This window comes from Podarcis filfolensis (genome assembly GCF_964270895.1).
Source record: "Podarcis filfolensis genome assembly, chromosome: 4".
NCBI classification, from domain to species: Eukaryota; Metazoa; Chordata; class Lepidosauria; order Squamata; family Lacertidae; genus Podarcis; species Podarcis filfolensis.
The window spans coordinates 92,035,549-92,057,561 of NC_139607.1; the positions used below are offsets into that span (position 1 = coordinate 92,035,549).

The following is a 22,013-nucleotide window of genomic DNA, read 5'->3' on the forward strand; positions in this document are numbered from 1 at the left end:
ATGAAAATGTTTTGAAATATATACAGAAATATAAAATACAAAAACATATCAATTACATATCAGTACAAGGGATGTTAATCAAACTTTCAGATGGCAGAAAGTTGGAAGGGACAGTAACACGGAAGACAGAATCAAGATTCAAACACACACACATGTATGTAAACACAGAGAGTTTTCATTTCATTAAGCTTTTAAAAACAAAATTCACAAACTAGTGAGGAGAACTGAACTTGAAAGTGGGAAAAATGTGAAATGGAGAGGGACTGAAACTGACAGATTCACCAATCCCTACCTATGGCCTAAAATGTTCTTTCTCCCTACTAACCTATCAATTCTTGGCAGTAAGGAAAGATCCCATATTGTTTGGGGAGCTGCTTTTATAGCATATTTAGCTTGTTGGCTAATCCATCCCAACAGCTCTGCTATTCATGATGTGTGGGGAGATAAGAAAGTTTTGCCTCAGGCAGATTTTAAAGAAATGTTCAGATCCATCCCTCATTATTCAGTTGCATTATTCATATGAATAAATGATCATTTCAATTAAGATGCAATGGGTTGATAAAATTCTTTTAATGCCTTCTTGTGATGAAAGCTCCCAGTTTATACTTAGATGAAATTCTCTTTTTGTTCCTGCATTGGCGTGGTGTTTATACCTGCCTCAAGCATCTGTAATTATGGATGCTAAAAACACACACACGAAACTTCCTGTCAAAATTTAGCTTCTTAATTAAGATTATAGGGGAAAGTGCCATCCTTGACATTCTGCAAGGAGCCAATCTCTGGTAAAATGGCAAAATTGGGGGTTATGGGTGGGAAGGAGGTACCCTGAAATCCTGGCATATATTCTGTTGAGGAAGGGTAATGTTGCCACCTTCATACTGCTTTCCAGCTTGTGGGGAGATGTTGAGAATTCTTACACTGGCTACCATAAAGCAGATTTCTGAACATTTGGGATTTAAGTGAGTGTCAGACACTTGCATGCAGAACTAGATCAGTCTGATCCAGCAGGGCTTATCTTATGTTCTTAGCTGGCTGGACCACAAGACTCTGGCCGTGCCCAAACGATGGGCTTCTCTTTCCAGGAGTGGAGGAGCTGAGCTTACCTTTGCCAAACTGGTAGTTTCCCAGCCTAGGATGCAAGAGAACTATGCCAGCCCCCTTCAACTTGGTGACTTCCAGATATTGTTGGACTGCAGTTCCCATCCACCCCAGCCATGAGGGGAGCTGTAGTCTAACAATATCTGGCAGGCCCTAAGCCACCTTGAAAGCTTCAGCCCACGTGATCGTGTCTGGAAATGGAGGTGTTGGGGGATCAGGGAGGGCTTGAACTAGAACTCCCAGCATTGGGCTCCTGTATCAGCAATGCTCTGTTTATGCAGGAAGTCTCGCGGGCAGTGTTTTGAACCTCATGGATGCCATGGGGCTGCAGTACCAGCCTTTCTAAACATTCAGTCATCTGACTCCAAGGACCAATCTTGACCCACCAGACCTTATACAGCCTTAACTTGCACCTCAGAATACCAGAGATCCAAGTTTCTGTCCCCATTGGCTGATAGCTGCCTTGGACTTTGCCTGATTTGGGCAATGCATTTGCCTCTAGCTCCTCTCATCCTTCTGGGCAGCAATTTAACTTTGATCCTCCATAGCCTAAAACTTTGCTGCACAGAGCTTGGCTCTTTCTGAGTCTGACTGGGGTGGTTGTAGCAGTGGCTACGTACTAAATGACAAGGGACAGGGGATTAGATTGGCCTAAAGGTAAAGGCACCCCTGACTGTTAAGTCCAGTCGTGGACGACTGTGGGGTTGCGGCGCTCATCTCGCTCTATAGGCCGAGGGAGCCGGCGTTTGTCCGCAGACAGCTTCCGGGTCATGTGGCCAGCATGACTAAGCTGCTTCTGGCGAACCAGAGCAGTGCACGGAAACGCCGTTTACCTTCCCGCTGGAGCGGTACCTATTTATCTACTTGCACTTTGACGTGCTGTCGAACTGCTAGGTTGGCAGGAGCAGGGACCGAGCAACGGGAGCTCACCCCATCGCGGGGTTCGAACCACCGACCTTCTGATCGGCAAGCCCTAGGCTCTGTGGTTTTGACCACAGTGCCACCCGTGTCTTGGATTAGCCTACTGTCACACTTTCAACAGCCATTTATCTGCAGAAACCAAGATCTCTTTGTGGCATAGTAATGAGTATTATGCCTGTACATCCAGTTGCTGATAAAGGCAAAGGAATAGAGGATAGTAAAGGTACTGGCAAGGCCACTAATAATCACATGAGTCGGGAAGGAGTGGAAAAAATGGCGTCAGGAATCTGGAAGCATTTTACTCTCTCAACCAGAGCAGCTCTTTTAACTCCTTCTTAGAGAACATGAACCACAAGAAAATGAAAATGCAAGTTTCAGTAAATGTTGCTCAGAGATTCCTTATGCTTGTGGCAGAGGCCTTGATCTAATACAGTGGTACCTCGGGTTACATACGCTTCAGGTTACAGACTCCACTAACCAGAAATAGTGCTTCAGGTTAAGAACTTTGCTTCAGGATGAGAACAGAAATCGTGCTCCGGCAGCGTGGTGGCAGCAGGAGGCCCCATTAGCTAAAGTGGTGCTTCAGGTTAAGAACAGTTTCAGGTTAAGAACGGACCTCCGGAACAAATTAAGTACTTAACCTGAGGTACGACTGTAGAGGCCTTCACTAACAGAAAAGGGGGGCATGTTTTCATCAGTTCTCACTATTACCCCTCCCCACAAATGTCACCCCCACAACAGAGTGGAACAGGTTTCCTCGTGCTCCAGGGGGAACAGATGAAAAATGCCTTATCTCCTCTTCCACTGGATCAGGAAGCCCATTTGTGAATTAAAGGGCATAGCTGGATTTAGGTCCAAATATTTTATGTGCTTAAATTTCTTATATGTAAAAAAAGAAGCCATTGCCACAAAACTTTATTAAATAAAAAATGGCAGCAGGAAAGGGTGATTTGACGCCTGCCCTTCAGTGTTTCTACTCCAAACCATCCCCTCCCCACTGCTTTTAATTGTCTGCACGCCCTTTTCTCTCCCTGCTCAAAATCTCAGCTTCCCTAAGAACCTTTTCAAAACTTTAACAAAAAGAAACCTTAACAAAAAACAACAGCAACCTGATGGGCCAACGGTGCATGTGTTGGTATGTAAGTTGATTGTCTCTTCCTCCTTTTAAGCACTGATTCGAGTCTTTGCTATCCTACAAAGCTTCTTAGCTTTGCATCTGCTCTGAATCTTGGACATTTCAGAATAAGATGTGAGTGCGATGGTTTGAAGCCCTCAGTTTTAAAGTTGGCCGCTGTTTGACATTGAGTAGTGTCTGCAAACCTTTTTCAATATTGCACCGTCTGGCCAATTGTGAATTTGTCCTTTCATTTGAAATGGTGAAAGGACAGGGCCCCTTTCATATGATCGGCAGTTCTTTATAGCAGAGGGTTGCTGCAAATCATAAAAGGACTAGTTAATTAGCCTCGTTTCTGGGTTCACTGACTTGAGAGGAGCTTTAGCTCGCTGAGAGTAAATTGTGGAAATACATTTGATGGGCAGCTTGAATGGCAGAAAATGAATTATCCTCTAGCAGTTAGTTCATAGTCAAAGGCTGCAATAGCCTGCATCATCTCCATGTTGTTGTTGCTCATATGAGTATTGGAATTTATTTTGCACAGGATTCCATCATCTGACAATGCTAAATGTATCCTCCCTGCCTCCTATATTGTCTTTTGCTCAGGAAACACAGGAGTTTCTTCCCAGTGTCTCAGTCCAGCTAGCAGAAGACCACGTGGTGTGCTTATTGTTGTTGTTGTTTAGTCATTTAGTTGTGTCCGACTCTTCGTGACCCCATGGACCAGAGCACGCCAGGCACTCCTGTTTTCCACTGCCTCCCGCAGTTTGGTCAAACTCATGTTGGTAGCTTCGAGAACACTGTCCAACCATCTCGTCCTCTTTCGTCCCCTTCTCCTTGTGCCCTCCATCTTTCCCAACATCAGGGTCATTTCCCAGAAGTCTTCTCTTCTCATGAGGTGGCCAAAGTACTGGAGTCTCAGCTTCAGGATCTGTCCTTCCAGTGAGCACTCAGGGCTGATTTCCTTAAGAATAGATAGGTTTGATCTTCTTGCAGTCCATGGGACTCTCAAGAGTCTCCTCCAGCACCATAATTATACCCAGTGCTATTTTTTTAGAAAAAGAGGTGCTGGAGCTCACAATGAATGCCTCTCTTGTTCTCTTAGAATGGCAATGGCGCCTACCTAAGAGGTGCTGAGTTCCGGCTGGGGAAAAAGCCATTGTTACACCATTTGCTTGACTTGCCTCTGGCTAAGTGATGCAGATACCAGATTGGCCAGAGAACAGAAAACTGACCATTATGCCTCCACAAACTTTTGTAAATCCACATGTGGCTTTGAGATTAGGGGCATATTATTAAAAAATGCTTGACATTCTCTTTCGGAGGGCTATAGCCTGGTGAAAGAGCCCCCATCGGCCTGATCCATTCACCCCCAATTAAAGTATGCATACATCAGATGACTTATGTAGATTTTTGCCATCTGCATTGGCCAAGCCTGGATTGCGGTTTAGATTCTCCTCTCTCTCTGGCCGTATTTTGCATTATAGAGGGATTCATTGACCATAGTGCATCCAGCTAATGAAAAACACCTGGCATCCGGCTCGAATTGTAATCTGCACTCCATCAAACAAGGCACGTCTGTCGTCTCACAACCAGCTAGGAGAAACGAATCTCTCTGTGGGTAGTGCAAATTAACTTTGTCTCATGAATACTTGATCCGATAATTTTCTACAGAAGATTGACTTGATTGGAAGGTAAACGTGATCCCAGACAGCTTCCGTAAGGTAGTTTTTTATGCTTTGTGGAGACAGTGGAGAATGTTAAACCCGGAGTGAAATGTAACTGTTTGTTTTCACCCTACTTTAATATACTCCACCTGATAATGAAGGATTAATGGCTAGAAATCTGTATGTGGCCTCGTGGCAAAGCCTTGAACTCTGCAGTTTTCTGCCAGCAACAGTCATCAACACACTCTTGAGCTGGAGGTGAATGGGGCGCTGCCCCCACCAACTTGAGCCTGCCTGCAGCCAGCCCCAGCTTATCTATCTTATTACTTACATCAAGTCCAGGATGTGGGAACTGTCTGTCAGCTGCCACCGCCTTAGCTTCGCAGTTGTCATTCTGGACCACTGCAGGGAAGAGGAAGGAGGCCAAACTATAATTAGGTTTAGCTCCACCTACAGTCAGCCTCCCTGCCTGCCACTCTGCCAGTCCCAATAGGCACCAGCCATCACTAGTTGCTGCCACTCTTTCACCTCCTTGCACAGAAAAAGCATATTTTCATAATACTGTTCATAGAGCCTTTCACGAAGGTATGCAAGGTCATTGTTGCTTTTTTTAAAAAAAAATTATCTTGCAATAAAATGTGCAAATAAATAAAACAGCACCAGTACTTTAAAACCAGCAGATACGATGATGCATCAGAAGCTTAGTTTTATTTCAGAAATGTACATCCCTGAGTCATAATGGCAGCAGCTGAAAAGCAACGAAAACTTAAAGTTGCCTAGGTGCATTTAAAGAATACACATCTTTGCCAGGCACTGAGAATACCAAAAGTGGAAGCACCGAGTAAGCCTTGCTAGAGGAAAGCATCACATAAGTGGGGTGCCACCACCAGGAAGGCCATCTCTCTGGGCACAAGACATTATCTAAAGTAATGGTGGACCAAAATTCCCTCTTCACGTTTTTGGGACCATTTGACTCCCACTTTCGGCTGCCTGGCAAAAATAAAACAAAATGTGTTTTTGATTGCTTTTGTGGGACAGGTGGGAAGCCAGGAGAAATTTCCCTGAAATATCTGGGTTCACCATTTGACTGCACCATTTTGACGTAGGTGGCGCTGTGGGTTAAACCACAGAGCCTAGGACTTGCTGATCAGAAGGTCGGCGGTTCAAATCCCCGCAATGGGGTGAGCTCCCGTTGCTCGGTCCCTGCTCCTGCCAACCTAGCAGTTCGAAAGCACATCAAAGTGCAAGTAGATAAATAGCTACCGTTCTGGCGGGAAGGTAAATGGTGTTTCCGTGTGCTGCTCTGGTTTGCCAGTCATGCTGGCCACATGACCCAGAAGCTGTACGTCGGCTCCCTTGGCCAATAAAGGGAGATGAGCGCCCTAAATGGCCTCGGTCCAGTATACCTGAAGGAGTGTCTCCACCCCCATCATTCTGCCCGGATACTGAGGTCCAGTGCCCAGGGTCTTCTGGCGGTTCCCTCACTGCAAGAAGCCAAGTTACAGGGAACCAGGCAGAGGACCTTCTCGGTAGTGGCACCCACCCTGTGGAACACCCTCCCACCTGATGTCAAAAAGAACAACAACTACCAGACTTTTAGTTGTTTGGGAGCTGGGAAGTTTGGAATGCAGAAGGCCACAGAAGGTTTGATCTCTGTCATCTCCAAGTAGGGCAGGAATGGTCCCCTGCCTGAAACCCAACACAGCCTCTGCCAATCGGTGTAGACAATACTGAGCTAGGTGGACCAACAGTTTGGCTCAGTATAATGCAGCTTCTAACGTTCCATCAGCTGGAACCTTCTATCCTCCCCTGCAACAATGTTGTTGTTGTTGTTATTATTATTTAAAATACTGCCCCTAGCTCTGTCCACAGCAAAGAGATGTCTTGGAACTCCCATTGGTCTTAGCTCCCAGGGGGCTCAAACAGGTTATTTCTAAATCTCAGCCCACACCTATGGTTAGATCTCATGTTAACTTGAAGACTAGTTTGGATAATCATCATACACCTCCCCCCCCCCCAGATGGTTTCCTAAAAGAAATTCCTTCTGCTATTCTTTCCTCGCTCGTTTTTGCTGCATTAATAGTAACGCAAAGGCAACCTGACTCTACACAGTGAAGCAAAGAAAAGCCTTACGGAGTGGCGTTTGTTAGCTAGAGATCTAGGCTGGACTTTCCACCTGCCACAAAGATCTAAAATAAACACAGTGGTCCTGGAACAGGCAGAAGGGTTGTCTTAGGCTGGAGAAGACAGTAAAATGGTAAAATTGCACTGGAAAAGACAGTAAAAAATATGGTAATGTAGATTACCATAAGGCAAGAAAGCAAGGTAACCTCAGAATACTTGCGTACTGCTTAATATTCATGCTTTAAGAGTTTACAAAACCAGAAGGTTGTTGTACGAATGTTCTGGTTTTTTTTTAAAAAAATGTTTAACAATTTGTACTGTGCTTTGCAAATTGAGGCAGGTGAAAAGAGCAAATATTAGGAATCTCAGTAGGAGGAAATGAGAACAGCATGTTGCTGAATACATTTGTGTACCTTTCCTTTCCTCGCTATGATTTATTTGTTTTTCTTGGTCGCTTAGATGGAAGCTGCAATTCTTAATGGAGGCTTTTGGATCTTTTCTTTTCTCTAAAAAAGAGAGATTGATTCATTCCTGTTGGATAAAAATCTAAGCTGGATATTAAAGTGGTTGGCTTAGGTCCAAAGGACTCCATGGTGTGATCTGTGCACAAATGAGGTTTGTAAGCTGGGGCTCTTCTGAAAGGACCCCCCTCCCCAACGCATACAAGACCCTGCAAATGTGTGGGAGACTTCAAGAGATGAACTGTGGCTTCTTCTTGAAAGGCAAATTACCTGTGGCGGAGACATAGCCATATGCCAATTCATTTCTGGTCTGAATTCAAGGTTTTACAAATTGCACAGAAATCCCCGAATGACCTAGGATCTAAATACAGTTGTACCTCTGAAGCCGAATGGAATCCATTCTGGAAGTCTGTTCGACTTCTGAAACGTTCAGTAACCAAAATGCTGCTTCTGATTGGCTGCAGGAAACTCCTGCAGCCAATCGGAAGCCGCAGAAGCCCTGTCAGACGTTCAACTTCCAAAAGAACGTTCGAAAACTGGAACACTCACTTCCGGTTTTTGATTGTTCGGGAGCTGGAACGCTCGACTCCGAAAGTGTTTGGGAGCTGAGGTATGACTGTACTTGGGGAGGAGTTCTCTCCTTGTATGTGGCTGCCTATGAATTGAAGACCTTTAGAGAGGCCCTCCTTAATATTTCTCTGCTAGGAACTACATGGTTAGCTGTGACACACAACCAGGCCTTTTTTGTGGTGGCACCCTGACTCTAGAACTCTGTTCCCTTTGAAATCTTGTTGGCTCCAGCACTGCTGGCCTTTAGACAACAAGCCCTTCTCTTGAGAAGCTGGCAGCAGTCCCAGGCACCCGGCTTGATTCCCTGTTGACCTCCCTGGCTGCATTCCCCAGCAGGCGCAGGCAAGGTCTCGATCGGCGATTCTTCTCAAACGTGAGAAGAACACACACCCTCTTCCCCAGGCAGGGGAAAGAGATAGACAGAAACGTATTTACATGCTTTTATTTCTGTCTTTGCAGCGTTACAAAAAACATGACTGCTCTCTCCAAACTCCAGCAGTGTTGAGACAAACACTTCCTGTACATCCCGGACAGGAATAAACGGAAGAGCTCATATTACACTCTGAGCTAATTCCGGTGCTTCGCACTGTGAAATGACTGTCCCTCTTTTTCCCACGGGCAGTCCAAACATTTCCATCATGTTTACTTTTCAAGCTAGGACTTTGCAGCAGCATTGCTTCATTATCGTAACAATTTCCACCAATTCCATGTAGTCCATCACCTTCATCTGCCATTCTTCCCGGGTGGGTTGATCTTGTGTCTTCCAGTACTTTGCAGTAAGTATTCTTGCTGCTGTTGTGGCATACATAAAGAAAGTTGTATCCTTCTTTGGCACCAATTGGCCGACCATGCCCAGGAAAAAGGCCTCTGGTTTCTTCAGGAAGGTATATTTAAATACCTTTTTCATTTCATTATAAATCATCTCCCAGAAAGTCTTAATCCTTGGGCATGTCCACCTTCCGTCTCATTACATTTCCAGCATTTATTATCGGGCACATGGTAAATTTTTGCAAGCTTGACTGGTGTCATGTACCACCTGTAGATCATTTTCATTAGATTCTCTCTTAAGGCATTACATGCCGTAAACTTCATACCTGTGGTCCATAACTGTTCCCAGTCAGCCATCATAATGTTGTGTCCAACATCTTGTGCCCATTTAATCATAGCAGATTTCACCGTTTCATCCTGGGTGTTCCATTTCAACAGCAAGTTATACATTCTTGACAAGTTCTTAGTTTTGGGATCTAACAGTTCTGTTTCCAATTTTGATTTTTCCACCTGGAAGCCAATTTTTTTATCCAAATTGTATGCCTCCATTATTTGGTAATAATGGAGCCAGTCTCGCACTCTATTTTTTAGTTTATCAAAACTCTGCAGGTGACCCCCTGGACCAGAGCACACCAGGCACTCCTGTCTTCCACTGCCTCCCGCAGTTTGGTCAAACTCATGCTGGTAGCTTCGAGAACACTGTCCAACCATCTCGTCCTCTGTCGTCCCCTTCTCCTTGTGCCCTTCATCTTTCCCAACATCAGGGTCTTTTCCAGGGAGTCTTCTCTTCTCATGAGGTGGCCAAAGTATTGGAGCCTCAGCTTCATGATCTGTCCTTCCAGTGAGCACTCAGGGCTGATTTCCTTAAGAATGGAGAGGTTTGATCTTCTTGCAGTCCATGGGACTCCAGAGTCTCCTCCAGCACCATAATTCAAAAGAGCCTAAGTTAGCCATATCTATTAACTTCAGTGTGTCTACTCCAAGTAGGACTGGCACTGAATACTACCCATAGGGTGGGATCCATTGTAGTGCTAACTTAAAGTGACTTTATATACTTGTTTCGCTGGTGAAATGTTTTGCGCAAGTGGGATGCTGTTGCACCAAACAATGCATAATAAGCAGGTTGCTAGTAACTATGTTGCACCGTAGACTGTGCAATCTATTGCCGGTCTCATTTCCCACAGTTCAACTGTTGTATTGGATTTCTCCGCTGCACAATGTTAAAATTCACCTGTCTGCTAGCTCAAGAGCTCTTGCGCTAAGCAGACAGAGAATGTTGGATACAGCCCATAGTTATTTTCAGATGAAGTTGGCAAGATGATATGAGTCACACCGTGCTATGCAAATTCTGAGTCAGCAAAGGGTGCCTCACTTTGGGGAAGGGTCTCATATTGTAATCTCCTCTATGCAGAAGAAGAGACTCGAGAGCTCTAAGGGCAACCAGCTAAACTTGTCCCGTTCCCATGTGTCATTAGTTTTAATGCTTCACTGCTGTGCCAAAGCAAGCATTTCCCCACATATCTACTCAGTGTGGGCCACTATCCTTAAGCTGCTTATCTCAAAGTAGTTCCTCCCAACTTGTGTTGTGCTGTGATAGTATGGTTTGGCAGCTGCTGACTACAGTGGTACCTCGAGTTAAGAACTTAATTCATTCTGGAGGTCTGTTATTAACCTGAAACTGTTCTTAACCTGAAGCACCACTTTAGCTAATGGGGCCTCCCGCTGCCGCCGCACGATTTCTGTTCTCATCCTGAAGCAAAGTTCTTAACCCGAGGTACTATTTCTGGGTTAGCGAGGTCTGTAACCTGAAGCGTCTGTAACCCGAGGTACCACTGTATTGCCTTTTGCAAACTGTTAGGAAAGGAAGTATAGGCATGTTTCATTTACTTAGCCCTGTGACAGGCCAGGGAGCTACTTGCAGGGAGCTGAGGATGGTTTTGGTTGCTGTGGTAGTAAGAATGAAGCCAACTGACTTGAGATATCTTTGGAAAGGTTGGAAATGATTTCATGACATAGTAAAGATGCTTTGAGAAAAGGGGGCATGCGTTTCTTTCTTTTTAAATGAGAACCAATCTGTGTGATGTTTATGTGTAGCATGCAAATGGCAAGGCCTCTCCTCCTCCCAGAGGGGAGGGGTTGTGAACGGGAGCAGCTTTCCTCAGGGACAGGGTGGCGTAATTGGCTCCCTGCTCCTGATTGCTTCTGCTGCCGCAGCCAAGCCTTCCAGCTGACCAATAGGGCCAGCTGGTGGGCGGGGCTAGCTGCATTTAAACAGCCGCGGCAGTGCTCAGCTCCCAGTCTGTTCCTGCTTCCTTCGGATCTCCCGCCCTCTCTCCCTCTTAGGTCAGCTTCATTTGCGTATTGACCTTGCTATGGACTTCAGTTGATTGCCCAAAGGGCCTGGTAGGACTTTTTTATCCATTTGGCAAATTGACACCAGCCTCTTGGTTTTTTCGCTTACCTCGTAGCAATTCATCACAGCTTTCTGGTGTTGGCGGTTAGGCATTGGAATATGTGTGCTGTGTTGGAGGATTGGGTATGGGCCATCATCTACCCCTCCTCTTTTGGATATTCCATTAAAGGAATCCGGCAGTCGTGGATCCTTTCTGATGCCCTGCTGGTGGCTAGGGCCATGGTACAACCCCAGTGATGTCACGGGGGAGCTTCCAGTTGTATTTGCATCAACAAACTCCTCCCATTGGTTGTTAACCCTGATATGACTCCCGGCTGAGCGGGGTGGAGTCGTGTATTGCTGTTTCATCCAGTGCCTAAGCCAATACTACTCACATGCTGTAACCAATAAAAGTTGTGGCCTAATTTTGCCCATTAACCTAAAACAATGTGTCTTTGTGTCTTATTATACTCCTGTGCGGGTGGCGGGTCCTCGACTCACAATGGGTTGTTTCTAAGTAGCAAATCCATTGAAATGAATGGCTTTCCACTTGGCCATGCTGACTGATTTCAGTGGGCCTCTTACTATGTGCAGAACTCAGTTGGATATAATGTTGTAAATGGTGCATTTTTTCCCCAAAGCAGTTGGGGGGGGGGGAAATAAATGAAAGAGGATCTAAATTAAAATGAAGCTCAAAATATTTCCTTGAAGACATTGTTCAAAAGAATCTGGTAACTTATTTCTCCTCCCACCACATGGGGGGGGAGGGGTATCTGGAGAGCCCTGCAAAACTCTTCTTTTCCTATGTGTTAGAGCAACAGAATATTGCAAGTCTTTGCCAGTCAGCTCTTAAATGGAGCAATTTTTTTCCTTGGCATACTACTATTCAGTTCTTCCATGCATGGCATTCCACATTTATTCCAGTTGAAGAAGTATTACCGACTTTTTTCATTTGGAAACACTGTGTTTCATCACAGCTGAAAGAACACTTGTCCTTGTATAAAAGCAGGGATTTCCTTCCTTATCTCCCACAGGTATTAATAGATTTCTCTCTTATATCATCATTATTTTCTAGGTCAATGGAACAGAGATTGAATATGAATTTGAAGAAATTACATTGGAAAGGGTAAGTGAATTGTTCTTCGCACTTCAGAGGCCAGATGACTTTGTTAGCAACACAAATAAAGCAATTAATTGTGATATAATCCTTCATTTTCAACTTAAGTATTTGGAGTGGAATTCCCTTTACATATTTATATGAAAATCCCATTCATCATGACTGCTGATGGAGCTAAAGTCCTGAAAATCTTGCTAGGCTGTTCGAACTTCTATTATGTTGCAGATTTTAGCAGAATTCTTTTAGAAGTATAAAAGAACAAAACTTGACAACTCATATTGTAGTCTTAAGTATTATGAAATGTTTCCTCACATAGTTTCTGCTTTAGATTTTATTCCCAGTATGTTTATTTATAAAACTTGAATATGTTTCATTATTATCCTGGTTTGGGGCAAATACTATCTCCCAAAGCTTCTCATATCAGTCAATATACTGGCTGGTGGCAAAAGTTGCACATCAGCCTTCCCCAACATGGTTTCTTCCAGTTATCATTGGACTCCAACTCCCACTATCCCTGACCACTGACCATGCTGGCTAGGGCTGATGGGATATGTAGTCCAACAACAACTGGAGAACACCAGGTTGGGGAATGCTGCAGTACATAAACACTCTGGCTTACAAACTGAAAAGACAGAAGGCGTGCAAAGGGGAGCGGTGGGGAAAGGGAGAGAAGGAGATCAGATTGATGGTAAGAGAAGTAAGTGATTAATTGTATACAAGTATGGCTGCCTGATTGGGACAAGGCTGATCTTCCCTTCCATGTCTCCTTTCTTGGGTACAATGGATACAAGGACCTGGTGACATTTAAGCCCTATTCATGCATTACTCTTGTTTAGGAAATAGCTGTGATGGCAATGGAGCTAGGCCATGCTTTAGGGTCTTTTACCTGCAATAACCACATGATGAGCACAATTGTCTGTAGACATTTGAATGTGTGGCAGGCTGTAGACATTTGAATGTAGACATTTGAATTGAATGGCTGTAGACATTTGAATTGTCTGTAGACATTTGAATGTGTGTCAGAGTCCCGACACTTCAGAGTCTTTTTCGGTGGCAATAGTGCAGTCTGTGCTGTTTTCCACCTTCTAGATGTTCTTCTGTTTTGTAGGCAAATTAACGGAGGAGAAAGCTATGAATGACTGCCACCTGCAGTGTTGCACCTGAATGTCATGAGGAATGGTTGAGGGAGCTGTATATATATAGCCTGGAAAAGAGGAGACTGAGAGGAGATAGGATAGCCATCTAGAAATATCTAAAGGGCTGCCACATGGAGGATGGAGCAAGCTTGTTTTCTCCTGCTCCGGAGGCTAGTACCCAACCAATGGATTCAGATTACAAGAAATGAGAAGAACTTTCTGACAGCAGTTTGACAGTAGACTCCCTTGGGAGGTGGTGGGCTCTCCTTCCTTAGAGGTTTTTAAGCAGAGATTGGATGGCCACCTGTCATGTATGATCTTGTTGAGATTCCTGCATTGCTGGGGGTTTGACTAGATGACCCTTGGGGTCCTTCCACATCTACAATTTATGATTCTATGCCACTGCTTGGCTTCCATCACATTCCCATGATAGAGAAGCAAGCAATCTGCCTGCTCAGTGGTGGCAACAGTGTCTCAGCAGCAGTGCTCTAAGCCAGGCACCTCAACTCACCATTGCACTTCCCTTTCATGGCAACATAGAGCAACCGCACCACATATTCCCTTTTCTTCATTGTAAGGGGTGATTTAAAACCTGAGTGTAATCAATAAAATAAAGGAGGAATGCACAGGTTTAAATACCTTGACCCCAGAAGACTCTGGACACTCAGTTCAGAACTAAAATAGATGGTTTTCTTACAATAATACAGGATTGACCATCAAGTTACCACATTATTTTTGTTCTGTATGCTGAAGAAAGCTTCTCCAAAGAGAACCATTAAGGAAAGCAAAACTATACCTAAAGAGTTTTGTTGCTGCTATTGTCCAAGTTGTATGAAGCGCCTGCCTTTGAGAGAGAATGTGTGTAAAGCCAATGAAGTGAAATAAAATTCCCCTAAAAGCCTTTAATAGACTAAGCTAAGAACAGGATTCTACAGGCTGGATCACATGAGACCCCTGACAGGTTTTTTGTTTAAATACACCTTGTGTTTCCTGGCTGCTTTTGGCTTGTGTGTTCCCAAAAGATATGTGGACCTCTAGCACCCAAGTATTTTTGCAGATAAATCTCAGCCAATTGCGGCTTTGAAATAGAAAATCAGAGAAACGGAATGCTGACCTCTGACGTCTCCTTCTTATTTGAACTCTGCCAATATGTCAAGTTACATGAATGAGACGAAAGATGAACATATTGATTGGATGCATATTGTCAGTAGCTACAGGAGTAGTTCATGAAGATGTTGAAGGTGATATTTTTAATACTAAGGCAACATGTGTATGTTTGGTACTGAAATTCATAGACTGGGGAGACTCAAATCCCTGCTCAGCCCATGAAATTCTCAGTGTGGCCTTGTGCCAGTCACCTATCTCAGCCTAACCTAACTCACAGAGTTGTTTGGAGGCTAAAATGTAGAGGGGAAACCATGTGTGCCACCCTGAGCTCCTCCGAGGAAGGGTGAAAGAAAAATGCAATAACGAATGAATGGATGGTTGTTGAGTGGAAGACATCCTAACTAGGCATGCATTGGTTCTTCAGTGTAAATTCTCTTCCTTGGACGATGGAATTGTTCCTTAGCACAATTCCTGACTATAGCATCTTTATGCCACCATGATACTTTCCCCCTTGCGAGAAACGAAATTTGGTTTGACTATGGAAAGGAGGCATACAAATAAATGATGACGATTGTCCCTCGCAATGGATTCTGTCCCATAATAATAGAAAGGGTAAGTCATTGCAGTGTAAATATATAATGCAAGTCATTCCACACTGCAATTCTTTTTTAGAGCACCTTTATTACTGGGGCTGGATCAGAGTTGTGGCTTACTTTACAGAATACGGGTTAAGAGTGCTTGGGGGCATTGCAGTTTATTACCACCTGCCAAGCACTCTGCCAAGATCTCCTGCTTTATTTCTGCACATTATCAGATAAAACGTCACAGTCTCTTGGGTGGTAGTGGAAGAAAGTCAAAATTCTGTGGAAGAGAACAGGAAGAGATGGCATGTGTGTTACAAGGGATGCCTAAGAGAGAGAAATCACAAGAGAACATTGACCATCTCATGGGCATTTGGTGAATGTCTGAAATTACGGAGCTGAAATTATGGATGCCATGAATGGTATTTGAGGAAGCACGCCTAGCTAGTTCAACTGTCTAGCCAAGGACCTCAGAGGATGGCATTCAAGCACAGTGACTTTAGCAAGGCTCCTCCAAGGGTACCATTTTTACTATTTCTGCACTAATAGGGGCATTAGACTACCATTTAACATCAGCTGGGTAAATGTTCCATGCTGTTTCCTTAGCTGTGATTCCTGCATTGAGGATTGAACTAGATGACGCTTTGGGTGTCTTCCAACTCTAAAATTCCACAATCCTATGATTATGGAATCTGGCACTGGGACAAACTCTAGCCCATCCATCTGAGCCTTCAGCGATCAGGCACAAGGTTTCTAATAAACTCAGTCCAAATTACAGGCTGCTTCTGCTTATCTCAGTTCCTAGGGCTGATGGAAATTAGAATGGAATATAGACGTAGCTTCTTTCTTGAACTCGCCACTGAGATTATCATGTGGATAATGGCACCTTCCTTTCCCCCAAACACTTCTTGTGTTCCTGGTTGAGAGCGACAGCCCCAAGCCAACAGCACAGGGGAAAACTACCTTCCGGAATGGGAAAACTCTAGTTCTGATGGGAGCCATAACTATATTTTGGCCCAAGACAAAGGAGGAGCACAAAAAACATCAAATTATGAAAGCTGCGTCTGGTTTCCTGGTGTGGGAAAAAATATCTTCCGTGTGTGTAGCTTTGCTCTTATACAACTAAGACAGGATGCAGCTTGCTAACTAACCCAGAAAAGGAGGGGTGGCTTTTGTGTAATAGAGGAAGAAAAAAACCCAGAAGGAATAAAGCAACTGATAATCAATTACATCAAAGTGATAACATTTACAGCTACCCAGGAGCGGAAATTATGCATATTTCTTTGCTAATCTGGAATACTTCACAGGGCTCAGAGGGGATGAACAATCCAGGCAATGCAAGATTGGGCATTGTCATCATGTGTTTATTTATCTCTGTGACATTTACCAGAAATCTTCAATGGAACAGAAAGATTATTAGATAGGCAAAAGTCAATAATGTTCGTATAGATTTATAACACTGATTTCTTTCATTGCTGGTGCATAAAGTCCGAGGAAAGAGAGAGAGAGAGAGAGAGAGAGAGAGAGAGAGAGAGAGCGCTCAGGCTTACTCATTTACAGAAACAAACAAAATAAATTCACACACATTATGAACCTGCTTCATTGTTCAGGTCAGCCTTCCCCAACTGGTGCTCTTCAGATGTTTTGGACTACAACTTCCATCTGTGTGACAGTGGTAGGCTGTGGCTGATAATACTTGTAGTCAGAAACATCCGAATGAAGGCTGGATTCAGTCATCAACTGAGGGACCTACTTCATGTTCCATCTTCTTCTGTGGCCACATTGGTAAACAACAGAAATAGGGCCTTTTTAGTGGTGTCCCTTAGATTATGGAACCCCGTCAGAGAGTTCCATCTGGCATTTGCCCTCATTTCCTTAAGGAAAGAGGTCAAAGCATTCCTCTTCCCAAAAACTATCAAGAAGTGTGTGAATATTTATTTTAAAAAAATAGTGCTGTGGTTTATTATTCTGTTCTGGTTTTATGTTGGATTAACCCAATTACGGTTTTGTATTCTAAAGATTTTATGGCCACTGTGGCTGCCTTTTTAAAAGGTAGAAAGGTAGAATACAGAGGTTTTAAATAGGAATGGAATGAATTGTACATTTCAGCTCCTCTGAATAAGTGGAAAACTTATTTGCCAGCATGAAGAATAACATGTGTGACAGCTGAAATGCTTCTTGAATCCCACAATCCTGAAATATGTACTTCTGAAGCACCTCTACCTTTGAAACCATACTAGGTCCTTGAAGAAACTTGACTATAATGTTAGTCATGACTTGTCCTAGGAGAGAAAAGTGAAAGGTTCAAGGAGCCAGCCCAGAGGTTTCTCTAGTGTTTGGTGGGTGAGTCTCTTCCACATTTCCCCCAAGCATTACAGATCAAACTCAGGCATGGAGGGGCAGTTCATATTAACACCCACCCCCGCCCCCGTTAGAAAAAAAAAAACCAAACAAATTTAGTGCAAAGAATCATGCAAATCCGATTTCTCTTTGATTGGACATTCACATGAAGCAACTGATTCACCAAATATGTTATCTGCATGGGCATGGGAAGAAATTCACAATTCTCTTCCACCATGCAAACTGAGGTCCTGCTGCCTGAAATTTCTGAATTGAGACTTTGTGGTTGCTCATCCAACCTTGACATTTCTGAAGATCATAGCATAAAGCAAGTATGGGGAACATCAGGCATGAGGCCCAAATGCCCTAAGGGTGAAAAAGCTTCCCACATAAGGCACAGAGCAACTGATGCTTGCATTTGGACCAGAAATCCGGATATGTCAGAAATATAGGCTTTAAATATAGTCCAGCTCCATATGGGATGGTTCTTCGGTCTTTTGACCACAATATACCTGTGATTGGGGAAGACTTTCCTCCTCAGTGCAAAAGGATCTTTTGTGATCCTTCATTTACTACGAGATATAGTTGCTTTTCTACTGACAGCTACTCACAGCAATGCCTCTCTCCAGACCCCAGAATTGTAAAAGTGATATTCTCTCCCTTGCTTCTAACCACTGTGCTTTTCAGCTAAGTAATAGAAGGGTGTGAGCAAATGCTTATCAAGCATCATGAAAAATTTAATGGTGGGGATTATAACCTGCATAATCAATTATCTATGGTAGGTCAAGCTGCAACTGTTGACACAAATCATGTTGGCCTTCTTACTACGTAAATTGATAACTTTACACATCTATTAAAAATAATGTGGCATTCAAAAATATTTCCCTGGGAGGCATGTGTGCTGCTCAGTGACTTTTTAATGCTCCAATTAACGAAGAACAACTAGAAATGCCCAAATAATTCATAGCCAGAAATGCCTATGACCATTGCACATTATTCTTTGTGATGATGACACTGTTACTAGCCTTTAAGAAACAGATGCATTGGCCTAATGAAAAACTTTCATAAGTATGTGGAGCCTGTGTGTCTTTTAAAGAGCTTGTATATTCTTGGAAAAAATAAAGTCTAATATTATCATCACCCTGGGTCATACTTTCCATCTTCTGGCTCTGAAGCTGGAGATATAAAGTGGGAGAGGGAATTGCCTTTGGGATCAGCCACAGGTGTCTCTACTACTTCAGAAGAACTAGTGTAAGAGGAGACCATTATGTGTAGCCCAAAGGGCTTCCCTTCTCTGCCTCCGTGGGCTTGAGATGAAAACCTAAATTTCAATCAAAGTCTCCTTCACACTGTTGGAACTGATAGATGTAAAGCAGACCGGGTCCCTTGGTTTAAAGAGGCCCCTCTAATGGAAGGCGGAGCTGGCTGTGTAGATGGAGAAGTTGCCGGTTGCTGAAACAACATTCAAGTTCAGCTCTTACTATGTCTCCAGCCTGAGCTGTCCAAGGTACTAATTAATCTTTAAATACTTCCCTTGCCTCAACCTAGACTTTGCCTTACTTCATTACATCATGCACTGTTTCCCCAAACCTAAGCCCTGCTGGATCAGACCCAAGGACCATCTAGTCCAGCATCCTCTCACAGTGGTCAACCATGGGAAGCCAAAAAGCAGGAGCTGAGGGCAACAGCATTCTCCCCATTTGTTTCCCAGACACTGGATGAAGCTTGGTTTCCAGACCCTTGATTATCTTGGTTGCCCTACTCTGCACATGTTCCAGCTTGTCAATATCCTTGTTAAATTGTGTTGCCCAGAACTAGACACAGTACTCCATGTATGGTCTGACCAAGGCAGAATAGAGTGGGACTATTACTTCCATTGATTGGGACACTATACTGCAGTTGACGCAGCCAAGAATAGCATTAGCCTTTTTTGCTGCTGCATCATACTGTTGACTTACATTAAGCTTGTGCTCTACTAAGACCACTAGATCCTTTTCACATGTACTGCTGGCAGGCTAGGTTAATTTTATATTTGTGCAGAACCTTATCTTTGTCCCTGCTGAAATTCATTTTGTTGGTTTGGGTCCAGTTCTCCAATCTGTTCAGGTCATCTTGAATCCTGTTTCTGTCTTCAGCAGTATTAGCTACTCCTTCAAGTTTGGTGTCATCTGCAAATGAGCAGAGCTTCACACTACACACTGGAACTCACTGGCACCCTAATTATGCCACGCCTGTCCCCAGACCTCATATTTTGTATACTGCTTCGGAAGCTTTTGATGACGTATTTTGAAATTTAAAAATACAGGTAACAATGTGGGGTTGGCTGGTTTGGGCATGTGGCCCAGATCTTTGCTCAGCACCGCTTCTATATTTGTCCACCACCTCCAAACAAGTAAGCCAATTACTTGCAGTAAGGGGGAGCAATGACTATCAACAGAGCACAGAAGGCAACTTGATCAGGGCCCTCCAAAATTTAGACCCAATAAGTAGTGCAGTCCAGGGCTGTGTTCTGATGTGAGCCTCAGCTGAGATGACAGTACCCTGGACAGCTCCATGGAGGACTCACACTGAGGACTGCATGAAAGCTGAGCTCAGATGTTGCTTCAGAAGTAGCTGTTGGGCTCAGATTAAGACTTTGAGTGGACCTATAGCTCTGTTAAAGAAATGGGAGTGCCTGATCACCTCATCTGTCTCCTGAGAAATCTCTATGTGGGACAAGAAGCTACAGTTAGAACTGGATATGGAACAACTGATAGGTTCAAAATTGGGAAAGGAGTACGGCAAGGCTGTATATTGTCTCCCTGCTTATTTAACTTATATGCAGAATTCATCATGCGAAAGGCTGGGCTGGATGAATCCCAAGCCGGAATTAAGATTGCCGGAAGAAATATCAACAACCTCAGATATGCAGATGACACAACCTTGATGGCAGAAAGTGAGGAAGAATTAAAGAACCTTTTAATGAGGGTGAAAGAGGAGAGCGCAAAATATGGTCTGAAGCTCAACATCAAAAAAACGAAGATCATGGCCACTGGGCCCATCACCTCCTGGCAAATAGAAGGGGAAGAAATGGAGGCAGTGAGAGATTTTACTTTCTTGGGCTCCATGATCACTGCAGATGGTGACAGCAGTCACGAAATTAAAAGACGCCTGCTCCTTGGGAGAAAGGCGATGGCAAACCTAGACAGCACCTTAAAAAGCAGAGACATCACCTTGCCAACAAAGGTCTGTATAGTAAAAGCCATGGTTTTCCCAGTAGTGATGTATGGAAGTGAGAGCTGGACCATAAAGAAGGCTGATCGCCGAAGAATTGATGCTTTTGAACTGTGGTGCTGGAGGAGACTCTTGAGAGTCCCATGGACTGCAAGAAGATGAAACCGGTCCATTCTGAAGGAAATTAGCCCTGAGTGCTCATTGGAAGGACAGATCGTGAAGCTGAGGCTCCAATACTTTGGGCACCTCATGAGAAGAGAAGACTCCCTGGGAAAGACCCTGATGTTGGGAAAGATGGAGGGCACAAGGAGAAGGGGACGACAGAGGACAAGAAGGTTGGACAGTGTTCTCGAAGCTACCAGCATGAGTCTGACCAAACTGCGGGAGGCAGTGGAAAACAGGAGTGCCTGGTGTGCTCTGGTCCAGGGGGTCACGAAGAGTCGGACACGACTAAATGACTAAACAACAACAACAAATAGCTCTGTTCTGTATGTAACTCCACTTTTATGGAATTGTAAAGTTGGAAGGGATCCCAAGAATCATCTAGTCCAACTCCCTTGCAATGCTGGAAAAGTCCCAACTCTACCTGGGGATTGAACCTGAGACCTTCTGCATGCAAGGCAGGTGTTCTACCACTGAGCTATTGCCTCTTGATTTAAAGGGATCCAACTTTCTCCTGTAGACTGTGCATCAGTGGAGCTGGGGAGACTCTGGTTGAACTGGGACTTGTAAGGTAGAGTCCTCAGAGTCAGAGGAGGGTAACAAGGCTACTGGACTCTTCTTGCAAAAGTACTTAAAGTGCTTCTGGGGCAGCCCCAGCCCCTGTGAATCCCTGACCTCATCCCCTGAAGAAGACGAATCTGTCCCCAAGGTCATAGCAGGTAGGTGTGTTAGTTCCAAGGTGACTGAAGGAAAGGAGATGGAGCTTAGCCTGTCAGGGGTCCTTTCACAACAAAGCAAATTGCAGTGACTGGATAATGCTCCACTTAGGCCTGGTAGAATTGGATCAGTTCTCAGGGTCAGCTAGCTAAGTTCAAAGTTCAGGTAGTCAGGCCTAGATGGCACCTCTGAAAAATGCAGTTCAGCACTGAAAGCACAAAAATGTGCTCCTGCCATCAGCAAGGCCCCAGATCCTTGCTGCTTAGAGTCCCAGTTTGAGACCCATCCTGGCATCTAGGATCTGACGGTGCTCCTAACCCTTCCCATTAGGCTCAGTATCTTGCCTTATCAGCATACGCCTCCCTTAAATATTATCATCTAGTATCTGAAAACTTGCTTTTTCCCCCTGCATGGATTTGCTAAGCACCAGCTGGGTGGATCTTGACAGAACTTTCGACAGATGGCTTTTGGAACTGCCTTTTACTTTTGGCATTTCAGACCTGGGCACATCTGTGGGAGCTGTGG

General features: G+C 44.1%; 1 protein-coding gene across 34 annotated transcripts in view; it reads left to right on the forward strand.

Moving 5' to 3' along the window:
• DLG2 (discs large MAGUK scaffold protein 2) overlaps nucleotides 1-22,013 on the forward strand; it is an 877,737-nt gene that overhangs the window by 595,811 nt on the left and 259,913 nt on the right. For all 34 annotated transcript variants that reach the window (XM_083609628.1, XM_083609598.1, XM_083609629.1 and 31 more), the window contains one exon: nucleotides 12,191-12,241. In XM_083609628.1, the coding sequence (XP_083465754.1) occupies nucleotides 12,191-12,241 (51 nt within the window). The remainder of the gene's footprint in view (nucleotides 1-12,190; nucleotides 12,242-22,013) is intronic.